General features: G+C 45.7%; 1 protein-coding gene across 1 annotated transcript in view; it reads right to left on the bottom strand.

Moving 5' to 3' along the window:
* The window catches only part of oacyl (O-acyltransferase like), a 93,854-nt gene that overhangs the window by 15,136 nt on the left and 56,903 nt on the right, over positions 1-21,815 (bottom strand). Inside the window, exons 8-9 of the mRNA XM_055647238.1 lie at positions 20,075-20,173; positions 1,093-1,258 (exon numbers count right to left, since the gene is read on the bottom strand). Of these exons, the coding sequence (XP_055503213.1) occupies positions 1,093-1,258; positions 20,075-20,173 (265 nt within the window). The remainder of the gene's footprint in view (positions 1-1,092; positions 1,259-20,074; positions 20,174-21,815) is intronic.

Raw genomic sequence — 21,815 nt, 5'->3', positions numbered from 1 at the left:
ATTTTGCACACTAATCTCTTGTCTGGGACCTTGTCAAAGGCTTTTTGAAAGTCCAGATACACCACATCCACTGGCTCTCCCTTATCCATTCTACTTGTTACATCTTCAAAACATTCCAGAAGATTAGTCAAGCATGATTTCCTCTTCATAAATCCATGCTGACTTTGACCAGTCCGGTGAATGCTTTCCAAATGCGCTGCTATTACTTCTTTAATAATTGACTCCAGCGAGGGACACCATTTCTAAGGACACCTCCTTGAGTACTCTGCGATGCAGACCATCAGGCCCTGGGGATTTATCTGTCTTCAGTCCCAACAGTTTACCCAACACCATTTCACAACTAATGTGGATTTCCTTCAGTTCCTCCCTCCCACTAGATCCTCAGTGCCCTCGTATTTCTGGGAGATTGTTTGTGTCGTCCTTAGTGAAATCGGAACCAAAGTACTTGTTTAACTGGTCTGCCATTTCCTTGTTTCCCATTATAAATTCATCTGTTTATGACTGTGAGGGACCTACATTTGTCTTCATTGTCAGTACTGTCAATAACTTTGTCAGAAGAAGCGTCTCAACCCGAAAAGTCGCCTATTCCTTCACTCCATAGATGCTGCATCACCCGCTGAGTTTCTCCAGTATTTTTGTCTAACTTTAAATCTCAGGTCAGTTTAATTTTACAATAACCAATGCAGGTTACCAAACAAACCATAAATGATCAATAAATAATACTAATCTTCCCAAGCCTCGCGGTGATGGGGCCTCGGCGGTGGTGAAGCCTCACAGTGGCGGCGAAGCCTTGTCGGTCGACCCGTGGTTGACGGGACCGCCATGAGGGATGAGGAAGAACAATGGACAACGGGGGGTGAGGGGAGAGAATGATGGACAATGGAGGACCTGGCATGGGGGAACCGGTGTGGGGGAGAGGGGGTGTGGATAACAAAGGCGGAGCCGGCGTACTTTGTAACTTTGTCAGTGCCTTAGGTGGCCACTATTTGTATACCTTGGGTATGCAGCAAAGAATTGCACTGTGCCTTGTCACATGTGACAATAAAGTATTCCATTCCATTCCATCCATTCCTTTTTAAAGAAAATACGTACTTGCTGGTCAATCAAAATGAAGTTGTTAATAAACAGCAGGTTTGTCCACCAGGACCTTCTGCATTTCTCCAAGTGGGACTTTAGATTTTCTCCCAAGGACTTCCATGGAATAAGTGAACACATCCCAATAAATAAGCACATGGTGTAAATGTAGAGTGGAAGAATTCTAAAAATAACAAAATAATTGTTAGTCATTTTGTTTAAATGCCCAGAACTGTTCACTTATTATAACAGTAGAGCAACAAAAGGTACAGAACAGGTAAAACAATTGATCTCTTGAAAATATAAGGACTATATTACTGTACCTAAATTTCCATTCTGCATTTACATAAACCTTCACTGAATACAACTCCCAGACTAAAGGCAAAATGAAAATAGCAGATAATTCTTGTATGGTGTTGTGGATTAGGCAACATTTCCCTCCTGCTTGCGGAATAGAGCACAACAGGAATATATGTTACAAAAGCCATTTCCACATTTCAGGGCTGTTCAGTGAAATCCCTTTCCTGAGGCAAGAGTTTATACCTCAGACCTGACATCATGTTTACTCCAGTTATGAAACCGTAAAGAAGGCATTACCAAAGCAGCAGAATCTTGATTAATCCCGACAGTTATACTGACTCCTGTCATAACTTGCTGTTGTAATATATGATTATTATAATTGTTTTAATTAGCAGAACTAATTTTAGGTTGCATAACATTTCCTGATCTACATCACGCAGGGGGGGACAATTTCTGCCTTTCAGCAAGTTTTGTAAAAGAGTAAACATGAATAGAAAATAGTGATATTTGGTTTTATATTCATTTTGACTGATTATAAAGGGAAATGTAAGATTTAGTTGTTTTTGCTAAAACTAATATAAATATATTTTTTGGAAATCCAGAAGCAGAATTAACCCAATATATTTTTTTATTTTTCAAGATCTGCAGTGTTGCTCACTCTCAAAATTGAGAAGACCAAAATAAAAAATAAAATATTTTATGTTGAAGTTGTTAAGAATTGAGAAATGTTTCCTTTTATCATGGTAAAAAAAAGCAGAGAGGGAGCTAACATCCCAAATTAAAAATAAGGGGTCGGCCATTTAAGACTGAGATGAGGAAAACGTTTTCACCCAGAGAGTTGTGAATCCATGGAATTGTCTGCCACAGAAGGCAGTGGAGGCCAATTTACTGGATGTTTTCAAGAGAGATTTAGAAATAACTCTTAGGGCTAACGGAATCAAGGGGAGAAAGCAGGAATGGGGTACTGATTTTGGATGATCAGCCATGATCATATTGAATGGCGGTGCTGGCTCAAAGGGCCGTATGGCCTACTCCTGCACCTATTTTCTATGTTTCTAAAACTTATTAAATCTTAAATCTTATTGCCACTTGGCAAAATATGTTTAATGGCAGCAGGAGTTGATTCCATTTGGATAAATCATATTTGGGAAACTTGCATAATAAGACAAAAGAAAGAGTTATTGAAGCTCTTGTAGTGATATTTATGTTCATATAGATTTTCAAAAGCATTTGATAAACAACCACATAATGGACATTAAGTAATGGAAATGCATTGGATTAAGAGGCAGCAGTAGCATGAATAATTAGTGTTGAGCTGCTCTGCTCAAAGTGGGGAGAAGTATACAGTAGCACAGCCCAATATCACATTACTATCCTAGACATTAGCATGTAGGGCATAATTACAAAGGAAGATGACACAAATCTTGTTCATATCATTAAATGTCAGAAGGATGGTAAAACAATTTTCAGATGAACATGGACAACATTGTGAAATTGTGGTGAAATGTTGTGCAGAGAAGAGTAAAGTAAATGTTTGTAGCAAGAATGAAGAGAGTCAATATTAACTAAATGGTGCATGAGAGGATGGTTCTGAGATCATATATATGCAAGCCTTTGGAAGGGGCAATATAAGAATTGACTGTAATTAAAAAAACATGCAAGATCCCCAGTTTTATAAACTGAGACACAGAGTTAAAAAGCAAGGAAGTTGTATTAAACCAGCTGGAATGCTTCTGGGCATCAGACATTACATATGATGAGGCTTGAGAGAGTTGCATACTGTCAGGTCAAGGCGTAACCTTGCAACTTGTAGCAGGTAGTCCAGTTCAACCTGTGGGACATGCTCATCCTTGGAAAGTCTGCTTTCCATGAAGAACAAGATGGCTGCGCCGTTGTGTTTGGCTGCCCGTCATCTCCCACCTGGACAAAGCCCCAATCAAGGTACTGTTCGTATGGCCTGCAGTCAAAGCTGGTGTACGAACAGCAAGCACTATTAGACATCCAAGCCTCGGTCATTGAAGTCTTCACCCGAGGCCCCGGAGCAACCCCCGGTCGAAGCCCCGGACCGACCCCCGGACAGAGCTGAGCCTCTGTCGTCGTGATCTTCATCCGAGGCCCCGGACAAGACCCCGGACTGGCCCCCGACTGAGCCCCCGACTGAGCCCCCGACTGGGCCCGACTGAGCCCCGGACTGGGCCCCCGACTGAGCCCCCAGACTGAGCCCCGGACAAGGCTTCACCTACCGTTCACTCCTCGCTCGGCTCCTGATGGATGTATGGGCTCGGCCTTGTATCGAGTCGAGCCAGGAGGCGGGGTAAACCCGCGGGCACCCTGGAAAGGTTGAAGAACCTCGCCCGCGCCCGTTTAACATCTGCCTACCTTGCCCAGCGCTGTGAGGACGGACCTGGTCGGCCCGACCACTCCATCCATCGGCGGTCCCTTGAGCCCAGGTATGTTTCTCTCCGGTTGGCACGCGGGCTCCCAGCCAGGCCCTGTGTGAAGCGCAGCAGCGTGGTTTCTCTGAACCGCCGCCCACTGGCGTGGGAGCTGCTACCGGACCACAACTCACCTGCAGTCCCTGCAAAGGTGGCCGTGATCAATGCGAGATCCTTGCTGAACAAAACCTTTGTCATCAATGACTTCTTCACTGCATGTGGATTGGACTTCCTACTGATCACAGAAACCTGGCTTAATCCTGGTGAGCTTGCTCCACTCGTGGAACTCTGTCCTGATAACTGTAACTTTTTCAGCTCGCCCAGGCTCTCAGGTCGCGGTGTTTAAGAAGCATTTCAACTGCCGCCTCCTGAACGCCAGTCATGTCTCCAGTTTTGAACATCAACTAATCATAGTTGGTCTAGTCTGTCCGCTTTTAATTGTTCTTGTGTATCGCCCACCGAAAACGAATAAGGACTTCATCTCATAATTTGGTGATCTTATCGCTAGCTTGTTGCCCAAATTTGACCTGATTCTTGGTGACTTTAACATTCATGTTTGCTGTCCCACGAAGCCTCTTGTGAGTGAATTTATGAACCTGGTTGAGTCCTTCAATCTGTCTCTACTCACCACTGGACCCACGCACAAGCTTGGCCATACACTGGACCTAGTGCTTTCGTCTGGTCTCCCAACTTGTAACACAGATATTATTGATGCCTGTCTGATCATGGTGCAATTATATTCGATGCATCTCAGCCTTTCTCTCCCTCAAAATCCCATCTCCCTGCTCGCTCCTCCAACTACGTTAACTCCACGACGGCCAGTAAGTTCTCTGAGGCTCTCATAGCCACCCCCGACATCTGCACTATTGAGGCGTCTCCCCTCCATCCCAGCACCGACGACCTAATTTCTCTATTCAATACTACTTGCTCTTCCATTCTGGATTCTGTTGCTCCTCTTAAATTGAAAAGGCCTAAGCCTAAAGGCTGGCCGTGGCTCAATGACACCACCAGCGCCCTAAGAAAAGAATGTAGAAAATCAGAACGGAAGTACAAATCTGATAAGCTTCAAATTTGCTTTGAACTCCTGAAAAATAATCTTCACAAATGCCAGGAAGCAGTAAAATCGACAAGAACAAAATACTTTTCCACCCTTATCTCCAAAACCGCTCATAGCTCCAAGGTCCTTTTTAGCACCATCAGCAGCCTAACCCTCAAGATAGAGGAGCATGAGGTGAGGCGCACTCTGCGGGCCATAAATCCAAGGAAGGCTACTGGTCCTGACGGCGTCTCTGGACGCGTGTTGAAGGACTGCGCAGACCAGCTGGCTGGAGTCTTTACAAGGATTTTTAACCAGTCTCTGGCCCAGTCCACTGTCCCACCCTGTCTGAAGTCCTCCACCATAGTCCCCTTGCCCCAAAAAACCAACATCTCCAGCCTCAACGACTACCGGCCAGTCGTACTCACACCAGTGGTGATGAAGTGTTTTGAAAAATAGATCTACAGAGGACGCTGTAGCCACAGCTCTCCATGCTGCACTGTCTCATCTGGAGCAGCGGGGGAGCTACGTGCGGATGCTCTTTGTGGACTACAGCTCTGCTTTTAATACCATCCTTCCCCATAAACTGGTGGACAAACTGGGGGACTTGGGACTTCCACACTCCACCTGTACGTGGATAAATAGCTTCCTGTCGGGTCGCAGCCAGAGAGTCAGAGTGGGCCATCATACATCCACGGCCCTCAGCCTCAGTACCGGCTCTCCACAGGGCTGCGTACTGAGCCCCCTGCTCTACACCATCTACACACATGACTGCACCCCCGCCCACCACAGCAACACCATTGTCAAATTTGCGGATGACACTACGGTGGTGGGACTCATCTCCGGGGGGGACGAGTACGCCTACCGGGATGAGGTGGAGCAGCTGACAGTGTGGTGTGAAGAAAACAACCTGCTCCTCAACACCCTAAAGACAAAGGAAGTAATAATAGACTTCAGGAAGAACAAAACGGACATGGTACCATTGACTATCAGAGGGGACTGTGTAGAGAGGGTGGCGGATTTCCGCTTCCTGGGAATCCATATTGAGGAGGACCTGACGTGGAGCGTGAACACCACTGCGCTGCTGAAAAAGGTCCAGCAGAGACTGCACTTCCTGAGGGTGCTCAGGAAGAATAACATCACTCAGAGACTGCTGCTGTCCTTTTATCGGTGCTCCATTGAGAGCATACTAACATACTGTGTATGCGTGTGGTACACCAGCTGCACAGCGGCTCAGAGGAAAGCGCTCCAGAGGGCCATTGACAACGCCCAGAGGATTGTCGGCTGCCCTCTCCTTACCTTGGAGGACTTACACAGTTCCCGCTGCACCAAAAAATCCCAGAATATCATAAAGGACATTTCCCACCCCGGACACTCCCTGTTTGAACTGTTGCCGTCAGGCAGACGGTACAGATCTACAAGGACAAGGACAAATAGACTAAAAAACAGTTTTTTACCCCACTGCTATAAAAGCACTAAATGTAGCCGCCAAGGAACGCAGGGGCGATACAGACTAAGGGACTGTGGTAACTGTGGAATCGACAGAAGGATGGAGGGTTGGGTGTGTATGCGTGCTTTGTCCGTGATATTTATTTAGTTGTTTATCTTTAATATTTTACCTTGTATGTATCATTAGCTTTTAGAAATGTTTGAATGCTGCACTGACTGGCTGACATTTTAAATTTCGTTGTACATGGTTCATGTTACAATGACAATAAAGAAACTATTCTATTCTATATGTCCTGCCCCCAGCACCAGCAGACTAGGTCCCCTGCTAAGTGCGAGGAATTTACTACATTTTTCACCAGTAAAGTAAAGAACATCAGGACGAATATTTCCCCTCCCATCCGTGACCTGGCTGTCTCATTGGTCTGTTCTTCAAAATTATATTGTTTCCAACCCGTTACTCTACCCTCCCTTGTAAAACTGATCACCACCATGAAACCTACCACCTGCCCCCTCGACACTGTCCCCTCTGCCCTTCTAAAAGATGTCATTACAATAGCCGGTCCCAGCATCCTCGCCATCTTCAACAGTTCTCTGGCAACTGGCACTGTTCCTACCTGCTTCAAGCATGCGGTGGTCCAACCCCTCCTGAAAAAAAAATCTAATGGTGCTATTATATTCGATATATCTCTGCCTTTCTCTCCCTCAAAATCCCATCTCCCTGCTCGCTACTCCCACTACATTAACTCCACGACTGCCAGTAACCTTGACCCCACCTTGCCAAGCAACTACAGACCCATTTCAAAACTGCCTTTCCTTTCAAAAGCCCTTGAAAAGGTAATTTTAACTCAACTTATGCCTTACCTTCACCAAAATACTATCTTGGAAACTTTCCAATCAGGTTTCAGGACCCACCACAGCACAGATTCTGCCTTGTTGAAGGTACATAATGACCTACTGCTCACCGTTGACTCCAGCGACTGTGCAATCCTGCTCCTTCTCGACCTCAACATAGCATTTGATACTGTCGACCACATCATCCGGTATGGGTTTGGTATTGATGGTACTGCCCTGAGCTGGTTCATCTCCTACCTCAAAGGTAGGAGTTTCTCTACTAACATAGGCAACTCTTTCTCCTCCCCAGCTAGCCTCTGCTGTGGGGTTCCACAAGGTTCCATCCTTGGCTCCATTCGCTTCTCCCGGTATATGCTCCCCTTAGGCCAAGTCATTCAAAGGCACGGCATTTCCTTCCACCTACATCAATAGTCTGCTCACCCACCACACCACCTCCAGGTCCCTCAGATCGGCCAACTTGGGGTTACTGAACATCCCGCGGTCTAGGCATAAGCTCAGGGGCGACCGCGCCTTTGCGGTTGCAGCTCCTAGACTGTGCAACAGCATCCCTCTTCCTATCAGAACTGCCCCCTCCATCGACTCCTTTAAGTCGAAACTTAAAACTCATATCTACTCCCAAGCCTTTCTCGACGTTATTTGAGCGAGGGCTTTATGTATGTAGTGATGTTTGTATTTAATCTATGAACCACTGTTGTATAACGTTAGTACCTCCACCAATGTAAAGCACTTTGGCCAACGAGAGTTGTTTTTTAAATGTGCTATATAAATAAAAGTGACTTGACTTGACTTGACTTTGGTGGTCCAGGCGGAAGAGATCTTTATGATCTTTAACGGCTGGAAAGGCGACGCAGCAACGCACTGTGCAAGGAGAAGGTCTAGTCAGAGCACTAAAGACGACATGGCCATCCACTGCAGCCAAGAAGTCTCCAGCAGTGTTGATTTTTCATACCTTGGACTCTGACTTCTGCAGCCGAGAGGGTGGGGTTGTTACAATGCAACAGCTACTCCACCTTAAACTCATTCACGCACAGGTTTTTGTGCAGCCCTCTTCTCTGCACAAAGTGAGCGCTTCACGAATTGGACTCGTGAGCCATGTCAGAACTCACCAGAATTGAGACTACACATCCCGCCATCATCGTTACCGATGGGCCACCACCATATGGATTGATCAAGATAGTGCCAGGAGAGGTATTTGTTATGTGGAGCAACAGATCTATTTTTCTCTTGAAAGAAAAACAGGGCCAATGGATCATGAAAAACTTTTGAGTAAATAATCAGAAGCTGTTTCCACTATAGCAAATATCAATAACCAGAAGGCACAGTTAAATATTAATGATAAGGGAAGCAGACAAAGGTAAGGTTTAAGAAGGAACTGCAAATGCTGGATAAATCGAAGGTAGACAAAAATGCTGGAGAAACTCAGCGGGTGAGGCAGCATCTATGGAGCGAAGGAATAGGTGACGTTTTGGGTCGAGAACTTTCTTCAGACTGAAGTAAGGAGTTTGTTTTAAATATACATCATTGTTATAATCTAGAATACATTGTCTGACAGGGTAGTGGAAACAAAATTTGCAACAGCTTTTATTGAATTTGAATGAATGATTGTTGAAAATAATATCCAGAGATCAAGGGTGTGGGACTCATGAGGAAGGCGTTTAAAGAGTTAAATGATGACAAAGAAAAGGATGATCACATGGGGATTTATAATTCTACATTGCGAGTGATTTTATTTAGCTTTACCAAATTTATTGATAAGCCAATAAGGATAACAAATTGTTCTTGCTTTTAGTAATGAAGTTGGTAGTTGTGCCAGTTAGCTTGTTCAGGGATCCATATTTCAGGTTGAATGCTCACCCGTAATATCCTGAAATCCTTGTGACTATCTCCTTATGTTGTAACATTCCCTTTGGATTAGTAAAATTCCAGTTTAAAAATTCTCTAAATAGCCTGTCACGCTTGGCGATTTTTTTCTGCGACTGCCGGCGTCATATCCTTCTTAAACCTTACCTTTGTCTGCTTCCCTTATCATTAATATTTAACTGTGCCTTCTGGTTATTGATATTTGCTATAGTGGAAACAGCTTCTGATTATTTACTCTAAAGTTTTTCATGATCCCTTGGCCCTGTTTTTCTTTCAAGAGAACAGTGCCAATAGATCCGGAAGTGGCGGCGCTGTGAAACGGCTGCGGCTCGCCTGCAGTCTGTCTGTTTTTACTTTTTTTGTGTTGTTTTTTTTGTCTAGTTCAGTTAAACTTTTGGTTATTAGGTGGTGTGATGTGTGTGGGGGGGGGAGAGGCCCAATGGCGGAGCTGGCGGCCTCCAACCTGTCCCGACCTCGAGGCTCCGGAGGTAGAGCCAGCCAGGACTTACCAACGCGAGGCTGGCCGTCTTCAAGCTGCGGCAACATTCGCGCAGCGGCACGACTCGGCGCTCCGGTGAGGGTGGACGGCACGGGGCTGAGACACTCCTGTGTGGGCGGCCCGGTTACCGGTTGGAAGGCGCTCCCGTGTGGACGGCCTGGGTCCCGGCTGGAAGGCGCTCCCATGTGGGTGGCCCGGCTCTCGGCTGGAATGCGCTCTCGTGTGGGCGGCCCGGTGCGGGGCTGAGACGCTCCCGTGTGGGCGGCCCGGTGCGGGGCGGAGACGGTGCTCCGGTGGCTGAGGTTGTGTTCTGGCGGCGGCGACCTGAAACCGGTTCTCGGCCGCGGGCCAGTGGACGACATCGTAGGGAGCTCGCTGGTCACAGGCTGGTGCCGGTTTTCCAGAGCTCCCGCGGCAGCAGCTGCACCCGCTGGACTGGAGGGCGGCAGCTTCGACCACCCCCGGGCCGCGGAGCTTGAACCGCGGGACTGACTTACCATCGCCCGGTGGGGTATCGCCTCAGCGCAGAGGGAGAAGAGGAGGAAAGAGACAGTAACTCTAAGACTTTTGCCTCCATCACAGTGAGGAGGTGCTTGGTGAACTCACTGTGGTGGATGTTAATTTGTGTTTATTGTGTGTTGTTATTATTACATGTATGGCTGCAGGCAACATCATTTTGTTCAGACCGAAAGGTCTGAATGACAAATAAAGGATTCAATTCAATCAGTGTCGTCAAAAGATTTTGAACATTTCAAAATCCAGCGGCGACAAAAACAAATGTTGCGGCACTTGAAAAAACACCGTGTGTCATACGTCATCCCGCAGTGTCACGACCCATCCACCGCCGCATCCCAACGCAAATTGTTCGGTAGCCTGATACGTCAGCCAATGATGCTGGCAGTCTTCAAAAAAATCACCAGGTGGGACAGGCCCAACAAAGCGAGTACTTCTATCTGCATCACTGTTGTAAACATGAAGCACAGGAAAACCTCTTGGCATTGCGTCATAATCTAAAATATGACAGAGATAAGTTTCTCTAACACTCTGCAGATCTCCATTGTCAATAGATATTGAAATCATGAGGACAATTATTCACGTACTTTGCTTCAAAGCAGGTACATGTTTAGTATATTCTAACATTAATCTGAATAAAATTATTATCATCTTTATGTGTGAGGACAGTAAGATATTGATGTTGTTGAGGTTATGAAGGACAGTAAGAACAAATTAACTTAGACAGGTCATTCTAATTGACACAGAACTTTCCAAAACAAATAGTTCCAGGATATTCTCCGAGCCAGCAAGTCTCCAGCTGAGTCAAACACTCGGATGTAACTTTCCTCTTTGCAACAGGATATAATCTGAGCATTCATGTGTCATCTAATAGTTTAAACATATTATGACAGCTAATCACTTAAATTAAGAAGGACAAGTCACGGTAATGATAGTGAAGATGTCTGTAAGACAAAGGGAACCTTCTGGAGTCTGAGTCTAAAATCCCAGTGTCCTATCTTTGATGATACATTTAAAACAAAAGCATTTTATTCCCTGTTCCCTTCTTGTTTAAAAGGCTATCTACAGGAATCGGGTAGTTCAAAAAAACAAAATATGTAGATATTTAGGAAATTTGAAGTTTAAATATGAATATTGAAATACACATCAGGTCAATCTGCATTTCCCAAGCGTAAAGACTAGTCAATCCTTAAATTCATCATTAGAGGGCGGCACGGTGGTGCAGCGGTAGAGCTACTGCCTTACAGTGCCACAGAACTGGATTAGATCCCGACTACGGGTATTGTCTGTACAGTTCGAACGTTGTCCCCGTGACCTGCGTGGGTTTTCTCTGAGATCTTTGTATTCTTCCCACACTCCAAAGGCGTACAGGTTTGTAGGTTAATTGGCTTGTAAATGTAAAATTGTCCCTATTTTGCGGAGGATAGTGTTACTGTGCAGGGATCACAGGTTGGTTCAGACTCGATGGGCCAAAGGGCCTGTTTCCGCATTGTATCTGTAAACTAAACTAAAGGATAAGAAAGGAGCTTGGAGAATCAATAAATACTCCAATTGCAGAAAGAAAGGCAAAAGAGCTGAGTATATTCCAAATCATTGAATAGTAACCCAGGAAAATGTAAATTAGGTTATTTAAAGGCATTTAAAACAAGAGAGCCTGCAAGTAAGCGAAAGGCACGGCTAATGCAGGAAATTAGATAAACCTGTAAGACAAAGGACCGAAAATGAAGAAATAATATCTATGGATTAGTTCAGATAAAGATCAACAAAACAATCAGAGATTCTTCCCTGTCATCCGAAACTCTTACTGAGTAAGAAACAAACTGTTGGAGGAACTCAATGGGTCAGGTAGCGTCTGTGGTAGCAATGGGGAGATGGTGTTTTGGCTCAGAACTTTTCTTCAGACTGATGGAATATTACTGCGGCGGCACGACTCGCGTTGCTGCGGCCCCTACAGCCTGTATGTCTTTTAACTTTTTTTTGTCTAGTTAAATGTAGTTGTTTGTGTTTCTTAATCGTTTTTAACTGTATATATGTGGGGGGTGGGGGGGGGGGAAATGCTTAAAAATCTCTTCCCTGCGTGGGAGACCCGACCTTTTCCCTGTCGGGTCTCCGTTGTCGTTGGGGCCTAGCACCATGGAGTGGCCTCCAGCCGGAACGACCTGGGTTCTCCAGTCACGGAGTCTGCGGAGCTGCGGACTACTCACCATCGTGGGGCTGGCCGGCCTCCGAGCGTGGGGAGCGGTGGTGGCTCGCTGCTGCGGCCCGACTCCGGAGGAGCACGGAGGCTCCAGCTGCAAACCTGTGGACTGTGATACCGGGAGCTCGCGGGTCTGGGTGGGAGGCCGCTTTTCGGAGCTCCCGCAACTCAACTTCTCCAGCCCACGTCGCGGGGTTGGAACGATCTGGAGCGGGGCCGTACATCGCCCGGCGCGGCTTTAATGGCTGCGGGACATTCCAGCGCCCGCCGGGGGCTCCAACTTTGTGACATTTGGGCCTGGAGCAGGGCTGCACATCGCCCAGCGCAGCCTTAAAATGGCCGTGGGACTTACCATCGCCCGCCTGGGGCTTCAACATCGGGAGCGAAATGGTACAGGGGAGAGATAAGACTTTGCCTTCCATCACAGCAAGGAGGAGATTCACTGTGATGGATGTTTGTGTGAATTGAATTGTTTGTATGTCTTGTAGGAATTGTTCTGTTTGTATGGCTGTGGAAACGGAGTTTCGTTTGAGCCTCACTGAGGTTCAAATGACATGGAATAAATATTGTATTGGATTATTGTATTGTGGAGTAAGGGGTAGAAAGCTGGAAGAGAAAGATTAGGCTGGGGAGGGCATAGCTTGACAAGTTGTCAACATGAAGATACGTTGTCAAGCTGGAAAGAGCGCAGAGACGATATACGTGGATGGTGCCAGGACTCAAGGGCCTGAGCAATGGGGAGAGGTTGAGCAAGCTAAGACGTTATTTCTTGGAGCACAGGAGGATGAGGGGTGATTTTATGGAGGTGTATAAAATCATGAGAGGAATAGATCAGGTAGACTCACAGAATCTCTTGCTGAGAGTATGGGAAATGGGAACCCAGAGCACATAGGTTCAAGGTGAATGGGGAAAGATTTAATAAGAATTTGAGGGGTAACTTTTTCACGCAAAGGGTGGTGGGTGTATGGAACAAGCTGCCTGAGGAGGTAGTTGCCTGAGGAGGTAGTTAAGGCAGGTACTATCGCAATATTTAAGAAACATTTAGACAGGTACATGGATAGGACAGGTTTGGAGAGATATGGGCCAAACACAGGTAAGTGGGACTGATGTAGATGGCACATGTTGGCTGGTGTGGGCAAGTTGGGCTGAAGGGCCTGTTTCCACGCTGTATCAATCTATGACTATGATATTGCTATAGGTGAGGTGGGATGGGGGGGTTGATTGGCAGATGGGTACCGAGATGGGGATAAACATAAGGAGGGGACAGGAATAGGGTGATGGGGCAGTGGGAGAAATGTGTGCACACTGGCAGGGGTGGGGTGCTCAATGAATAGTTTGCAGCTAAAATGTTGATGATTTTCATTATGCCCATTCAAGAAAGTAAACCACTTAGGACAATTCTGTAAAGGTACATGGTTAACCATGGGCTGCTCTTTTCCTGGGGCATAAATTTCCAGATTTGCTTCATTTTTGTTTTGAACAAATAGTGACGTTCTGTATTCAACCACATGATGAACATCTTTGTTGTAATTTTTCTCGAATTTGATTCATATTGAAATTGCAGACAGCATTGATCAGTGGCCATACAAGAGACTGAAAGTTATGCAAATACTATGCTCTTGTTCCATGCTATCACCTTTTCACTGTGATGTTATCCTCTTACCCATGTCTGGCCATTCAAGGTTATCATAAGATCATGTGATAGAAGTAGCAATAGGCCATTCGACCCATCAAAGTCTACTCTGCCATTCAATCATGGCTGACCTATTTCTACCTCACAACCACATCTCATGCCTTCTTCCCATAACCTCTGATACCTATTTTTCAAATTGCTTTAAAAACATTGTAATTTTCAATTTGTTTAAGAAGGAACTGCAGATGCTGGGAAATTCTGTTTCTCGGATGCTACTATACTTGCAACTTCTATTTTTGCAATAGGTTTCCATGTGATAATTCCTCAATCTCTATATCCGTGGTAAAACTTCAAAAGGTGAGATACAGATTTCCACCAGGTGAGAATGTACATGCCCAAAAAATATCCTACAATTCATGCACATGTACTTTTTTCTGAGAATTTGCTAGGGTTGTCATTACAGTCCGACACCATGTGCTGTAATTTGACCCGCCATAGTTGAATGAAAAGTAATTACATAACTTCTATAGTTCTGAATTATCTCATAACGATGCTCAAGATCATATATTAATTAACTGCATATAATTATTCACAGCAAAAAAAAAATGATGCACTATTTTTTATCATAAAGTCCAAAAGGGCTGAATGAAAATTAATTATTTTTTGTCTCAGAACATTTACTTAATGGAGGAACAATCCAGTTAATTTACAGGCGCCAAGGTTTCACAAGGATCATAGAATATAGAACAGAACATAATATAGCACAGGTCCTTTTATATGTCCATGACAAACATGACGCCAAATTAAACTGCTCTGCCTCCATGTCATCCATATCCATCTACACCCTGCATATCCACCTGCTTATCTGGAACCCTCTACAATGCTACTATCATATCTGCTTTCAGGAAGGTAGATGGCCAGGTAGATGTTCTAGGTCAAGGGTTCCCAACCTGGGGTAAAGTAAATTTCACCTACCCATGCATGCAAAATTGTTGATTCTGGATTTGTACATATTTTTTCTCATTGACTGACTGTGTTTGGTTCTGGTATACCGGTATCTGTTCATCATTAGTTGTTCATAAATAGAAACATAGAAACATAGAAACATAGAAAATAGGTGCAGGAGTAGGCCATTCGGCCCTTTGAGCCTGCACCGCCATTCAATATGATCATGGCTGATCATCCAACTCAGTATCCCGTACCTGCCTTCTCTCCATACCCTCTGAACCCCTTAGCCACAAGGGCCACATCTAACTCCCTCTTAAATATAGCCAATGAACTGCCCTCGACTACCCTCTGTGGCAGAGAGTTCCAGAGATTCACCACTCTCTGTGTGAAAAAAGTTCTTCTCATCTCGGTTTTAAAGGATTTCCCCCTTATCCGTAAGCTGTGAGCCCTTGTCCTGGACTTCCCCAACATCGGGAGCAATCTTCCTGCATCTAGCCTGTCCAACCCCTTAAGAATTTTGTAAGTTTCTATAAGATCCCCTCTCAATCTCCTAAAGTCTAGAGAGTATAAACCAAGTCTATCCAGTCTTTCTTCATAAGACAGTCCTGACATCCCAGGAATCAGTCTGGTGAACCTTCTCTGCACTCCCTCTATGGCAATAAGGTCCTTCCTCAGATTTGGAGACCAAAACTGTACGCAATACTCCAGGTGTGATCTCACCAAGACCCTGTACAACTGCAGTAGAACCTCCCTGCTCCTATACTCAAATCCTTTTGCTATGAAAGCTAACATACCATTCGCTTTCTTCACTGCCTGCTGCACCTGCATGCCTACTTTCAATGACTGGTGTACCATGACACCCAGGTCTCACTGCAACTCCCCTTTTCCTAGTCGGCCACCGTTTAGATAATAGTCTGCTTTCCTGTTTTTGCCACCAAAATGGATAACCTCACATTTATCCACATTATACTGCATCTGCCAAACATTTACCCACTCACCCAGCCTATCCAAGTCACCTTGCAGTCTCTTAGCATCCTCCTCACAGCTAACACTGCCCCCAGCTTAGTGTCATCCGCAAACTTGGAGATATTGCCTTCAATTCCCTCATCCAGATCATTAATATATATTGTAAATAGCTGGGGTCCCAGCACTGAGCCTTGCGGTACCCCACTAGTCACTGCCTGCCATTGTGAAAAGGACCCGTTTACTCCTACTCTTTGCTTCCTGTTTGCCAGCCAGTTCTCTATCCACATCAATACTGAACCCCCAATGCCGTGTACTTTAAGTTTGTATACTAATCTCGTATGTGGGACCTTGTCGAAAGCCTTCTGGAAGTCCAGATACACCACATCCACTGGTTCTCCCCTATCCACGCTACTAGTTACATCCTCGAAAAATTCTATAAGATTCGTCAGACATGATTTACCTTTCGTAAATCCATGCTGACTTTGTCCAATGATTTCACCACTTTCCAAATGTGCTGCTATCCTATCTTTAATAACTGACTCTAGCAGTTTCCCCACTACCGAAGTTAGACTAACTGATCTGTAATTCTCCGTTTTCTCTCTCCCTCCCTTCTTAAAAAGTGGGGTTACGTTTGCTACCCGCCAATCCTCCGGAACTACTCCAGAATCTAAAGAGTTTTGAAAGATTATTACTAATGCATCCACTATTTCTGGAGCTACTTCCTTAAGTGATCTGGGATGCAGCCTATCTGGCCCTGGGGATTTATCGGCATTTAATCCATTCAATTTACCCAACACCACTTCCCGGCTAACCTGGATTTCACTCAATTCCTCCAACTCCTTTGACCCGCGGTCCCCTGCTATTTCCGGCACATTATTTATGTATTCCTTAGTGAAGACGGAACCAAAGTAGTTATTCAATTGGTCCGCCATATCCTTGTTCCCCATGATCAACTCACCTGTTTCTGACTGCAAGGGACCTACATTTGTTTTAACTAATCTCTTTCTTTTCACATATCTATAAAAACTTTTGCAGTCAGTTTTTATGTTCCCTGCCAGTTTTCTTTCATAATCTATTTTTCCTTTCCTAATTAAGCCCTTTGTCCTCCTCTGCTGGTCTCTGAATTGTTCCCAGTCCTCCGGTATGCTGCTTTTTCTGGCTAATTTGTACGCATCATCCTTCGCTTTGATACTATCCCCGATTTCCCTTGTTATCCATGGATGTTCTACCTTCCCTGATTTATTCTTTTGCCAAACTGGGATGAACAATTTTTGTAGTTCACCCATGCAGTCTTTAAATGTCTTCCATTGCATATCCACCGTCAACCCTTTTAGAATTAATTGCCAGTCAATCTTGGCCAATTCACGTCTCATACCCTCAAAGTTACCTTTCTTTAAGTTCAGAACCATTGTTTCTGAATTAGCAATGTCACTCTCCATCCTAATGAAGAACTCAACCATATTATGGTCACTCTTGCCCAAGGGGGCACGTACAACAAGATTGCTAACTAACCCTTTCCTCATTACTCAATACCCAGTCTAAAATAGCCTGCTCTCTCGTTGGTTCCTCTACATGTTGATTTAGATAACTACCCCGCATACATTCCAATAAATCCTCTTCCTCAGCACCCCTGCCAATTTGATTCACCCAATCTATATGTAGATTGAAGTCACCCATTTTAACTGTTTTGCCTTTGTCACACGCATTTCTAATTTCCTGTTTGATACCATCTCCAACTTCACTACCACTGTTAGGTGGCCTGTACACAACACCCACCAGCGTTTTCTGCCCCTTAGTGTTTCACAGCTCTACCCATACCGATTCCACATCCTCCAAACTAATGTCCTTCCTTTCCATTGCATTAATCTCCTCTCTAATCAGTAACGCTACCCCACCTCCTTTTCCTTTCTCTCTATCCCTCCTGAATATTGAATATCCCTGGATGTTCAGTTCCCAGCCTTGGTCACCCTGGAGCCATGTCTCCGTGATCCCAACTATAACATAGTAATTAATAGCTATCTGCACATTCAACTCATCCGCCTTATTACGAATGCTCCTTGCATTGAGACACAAAGCCTTCAGGCTTGTTTTTACAACACTCGTATCCCTTATACAATTATGTTGAAAAGTGGCCCTTTTTGATTTTTGCCCTGGTTTTGTCTGCCTGCCACTTTTATTTTTCACCTTGCTACCACCCTCATTTTACACCCCTCTGTCTCTACACTCACACATTTAAGAAACCCTTTCCCTTTAACTCCATCCTCCACTATCCCATTCGACACCCCACCCCCCTTATTCAGTTTAAGTGAACTAACATTGTTATGTGCTATTAAAGTTGCCAGGGGTACACGGGATGAAAAAGGTTGGGAAGCCCTGTTCTAGATAATGTAGTTTGAGGTACAGATATTGGCCAAGACATCAGTAAAATTATCCTATTCTTTGGTAAATAAGGCCATGAGCATCTGTTAATAATGTATCCATGCCTGATAAGTGTCACGTGAAAGGGATACTTGTTTGAACAGTCATTCATGTTGGTTTGAAGTGTCGTTCATACCCTTGAACACAGCATTTTGCCTAGCAGCAGCAGCACACATGAACCAGTAAGCTGAGCCACACAGCTGCAACATGTACAGAATGCATTTCACCGAACAGATTTCAATCAATATTTGTTATTTCCATCAATTATACCAAAATGAAATTCAATAATATTGGATAATGAGAGAGAGTGAGTTTAAAGGACACTAGACTAAGTGAGCGGGGGGGGGGGGGGGGGGGGGAGAGGGGGGGGGAGGGGGAGTGGGGGGGGGGGGGGGGGAGGGGGGGGGGGAGGAGGGGGGGGGGGGGGGGGGGGTGTGTGGGGAAAGGGAGGGGGGGGGGGGGGGGGGGGGGGGGGGGGGGGGGGGGGGGGGGGGAAGGGGGAGGGGGGGGGGGGGGGGGGGGGGAGGGGGGGAGGGGGAGAGGGGGGGGGGGGGGGGGGTTAGGGTGTGTGGGGGGGGGGCGGTGGGGGGGGTGTGGGGGGTGTGTGGGGTGGGGGGGGGGGGGGGTGTGGGGGGCAGGGGGGGGGGTGTTGAGGGCGGGGGGGTTTGTGGGGTGGGGGGGTGTGGGCGGGGTGGAGGGGGGGTGTGTGCACTGGGGGCAGGGGGGTAGGGGTTGTGGGGGGAGGGAGTGTGTGTGGACGGGATTGTGTGGGGGGGTTGCAAGATGGGGTAGTGGGGGGGGAGGGGTGTGTGGGGGGCAGGGGGGGGGGTTGTGGGGGGAGGGGGGGTGTCGGGGGGGTGGGGGGGGGCATTGTGGGGGGGGGGCATTGTGGGGGTGGGGGGGTGAGAGCTCAGAGAAAAGACGGGGAAAGAGCCATGGGGAAGAAGTGCGGGATTACGGGGTAGGGGGGCAGGGGGGAGCCAGCGAGGGGGACCAGAGGGGAAGGGGCTGGAACTGGCAGTGCGATGGGGACTCTCATTTTCTTCAGTCGGGATCAGATTCTCCGCTCTCCGTTTGGCGAAATCTCCCGCGCCAGGCCGCTACCCAAGAGAAATATGAGGTGATGTTCCTCCAATTTGCGCTGGGCCTCACTCTGACAATGAAGGAGGCCCAGGACAGAAAGGTCAGCGTGGGAATGTAAGGGGGAGTTAAAAGTGTTGATCAACCGGGAGATCAGGTAGGTCTAGGCGGACTGGGTGGAGGTTGCTGCTTATGTTGGGCACATTCTGCACCGCTGCCTGAGGTTAATTTGTACAGCGCAGATCATGGACCAGAGGTTTAGAAGCAAAGGCAAATTAAAATAATGATAAAAGCCTAATGAGATTCATTGAATCACTGAATCATTGTACTACGAAAGAAAACTTTTGACCCATGCAGCCCATTCCAGCTAAGGAAGGAGATAAAAGAGAGAGACACTCGAGATACTGTTATTTAAAATCTTTGACATTAATTTTCATCTAAGGAAATGAAACTCAAATGTATGCCATCACAGCCATTTCGAGGCCAGCTCTGATGGTAAGGACTGCACCAAATCATTATGTTCTGAAATGGAACATCTCTGACAGTAATTGCAGAGATACACAAGTTGATGCATGGGATTGGCTGCTGGAAGATGTTGAAACAAACAACCACAGATGCTGGTTTATACCAAAGATAGACACAAGGGGCTGGAGTAACTCATCGTGTCAGGCAGCATTAGAGAAAAAGGATAGATGACGTTTCGGGTCGAGACCCTTCTTTAGATGATGGAAGATGTTGTTTGATTTAACTCATTGTAGTGGTGAATGCTGTCAACACCATTGTTAATATTTATGAAACTGTCTCCAGACCTTACCTTTGTAATCTATTTATCACATAATCCTTTACAGTTTTGGTCAGTCCTTGATCGGGTTGATGGTGCATGTTTAAAAGTGTCCTTGCACTCAGTAAACCACTGAAAACAAACACAACATAATTTGCATTTAGTTTATTAATTAATTAAACCATTTAGAGATGCAATCAATTATTAATTGATTCAGTCATTAACATATTGGTTCCCATTGATTTAGTCATTAATTTAACATATTATCTCATTATGCCTTGCCTTAAATATAAAATACATATGTGCTTGGCAGCACAGTGACACGGCGTAAAGTTGCTGCCTTACAGCGCCAGAGACCTGGGTTTGATCCTGACTTGGGTTGCCATCTATATGGAGTTTGTATGTTCTCCCCGTGACCACATTGGTTTTCTCTGGGTGCTCCGGAGTTCTCGCACAATCCAAAGATGTACAGGCTGGTAGATTAATTGGCTTCGGTAAAAATTGTAGATTGGCCCTATTGTGTTGGATAATGTTATCCATCATTGGTCGGCACGGACTCAGTGAGCTGAAGGGCCTGTTTCCGTGCTTTACCTCTAAACTAAACTAACTTTACATTACACATTGAGTGGAATTTTACCCGACAGTCTTTTGTTCAAAGTCCACCACACCTACTGGAAATAAATGAGTGCTCTGACATAGGAAAACTCCCTGAAGGAGAGTCTTCTCTTGAAAGGTTTGAAATGTCTTTGGCCCCAGCCTAGTGTAAGAGAAATGAGCTGGTATGAGCTCGATGAAAGGAGGTTGGTGGCAGATACTGTAAGGGACCAATGGAACATGATGTGCTTGATGTTGTTCGAGAGATAAGATCACCACCGTGTTGAACAATCACTTCTGTATAATACAAAATGCTGGAGTAACTCAACGGGACTGGCAGCATCTCTGGAGAGAAAGAAGAAGAGTCTCGACACGAAACTTCACCCATTCCTTCTCACCAGAGATGCTGCCTGCCATGCTGAGTTACTCCAGCATTTTGGGTCTATCTTTGGTTAAAACCAGCATCTGCAGTTCCTTCCTACACACTTCTGCATTGTAATTTGCCCAATGTACGACATGAACTCAGTGGATCAAAGAATATGTTTCTTTGCTGGATCTTTCAATCAGTCAATCGATCAAACAATCTACGATCGTGGCAGTGAGGCTACCACCAGTATTACTAACATAAAAATCTGACTCAAGCCCCAGACCATTGGTGGATTCAAGAGTCAAGGTCACTGACAAGCTGTTATATCTTGCATCTTGCTCAGCTACCCCCTTTCCCCCGTCCCACTGCTTACCAACTGCCCACGCTCAGAGCCATCACCTTCCATCAATACTATGTGATGATTGTAGCTTCATTTCTTTTTTTATAGCACTTGCCTCAGTTACCTCATATAGAAACATAGAAACATAGAAAATAGGTGCAGGAGTAGGCCATTCGGCCCTTCGAGCCTGCACCACCATTCAATATGATCATGGCTGATCATCCAACTCAGTATCCCGTACCTGCCTTCTCTCCATACCCTCTGATCCCCTTAGCCACAAGGGCCATATCTAACTCCCTCTTAAATATAGCCAATGAACTGGCCTCAACTACCCTCTGTGGCAGAGAGTTCCAGAGATTCACCACTCTCTGTGAAAAAAGTTCTTCTCATCTCGGTTTTAAAGGATTTCCCCCTTATCCTTAAGTTGTGACCCCTTGTCCTGGACTTCCCCAATATCGGGAACAATCTTCCTG

The sequence above is a fragment of the Leucoraja erinacea genome, chromosome 1 (genome assembly GCF_028641065.1).
Source record: "Leucoraja erinacea ecotype New England chromosome 1, Leri_hhj_1, whole genome shotgun sequence".
Classification (NCBI taxonomy): Eukaryota; Metazoa; Chordata; class Chondrichthyes; order Rajiformes; family Rajidae; genus Leucoraja; species Leucoraja erinaceus.
The sequence above is the reverse complement of the archived record's forward strand: the minus strand, read 5'-3'. Positions and strand labels throughout refer to the sequence as shown.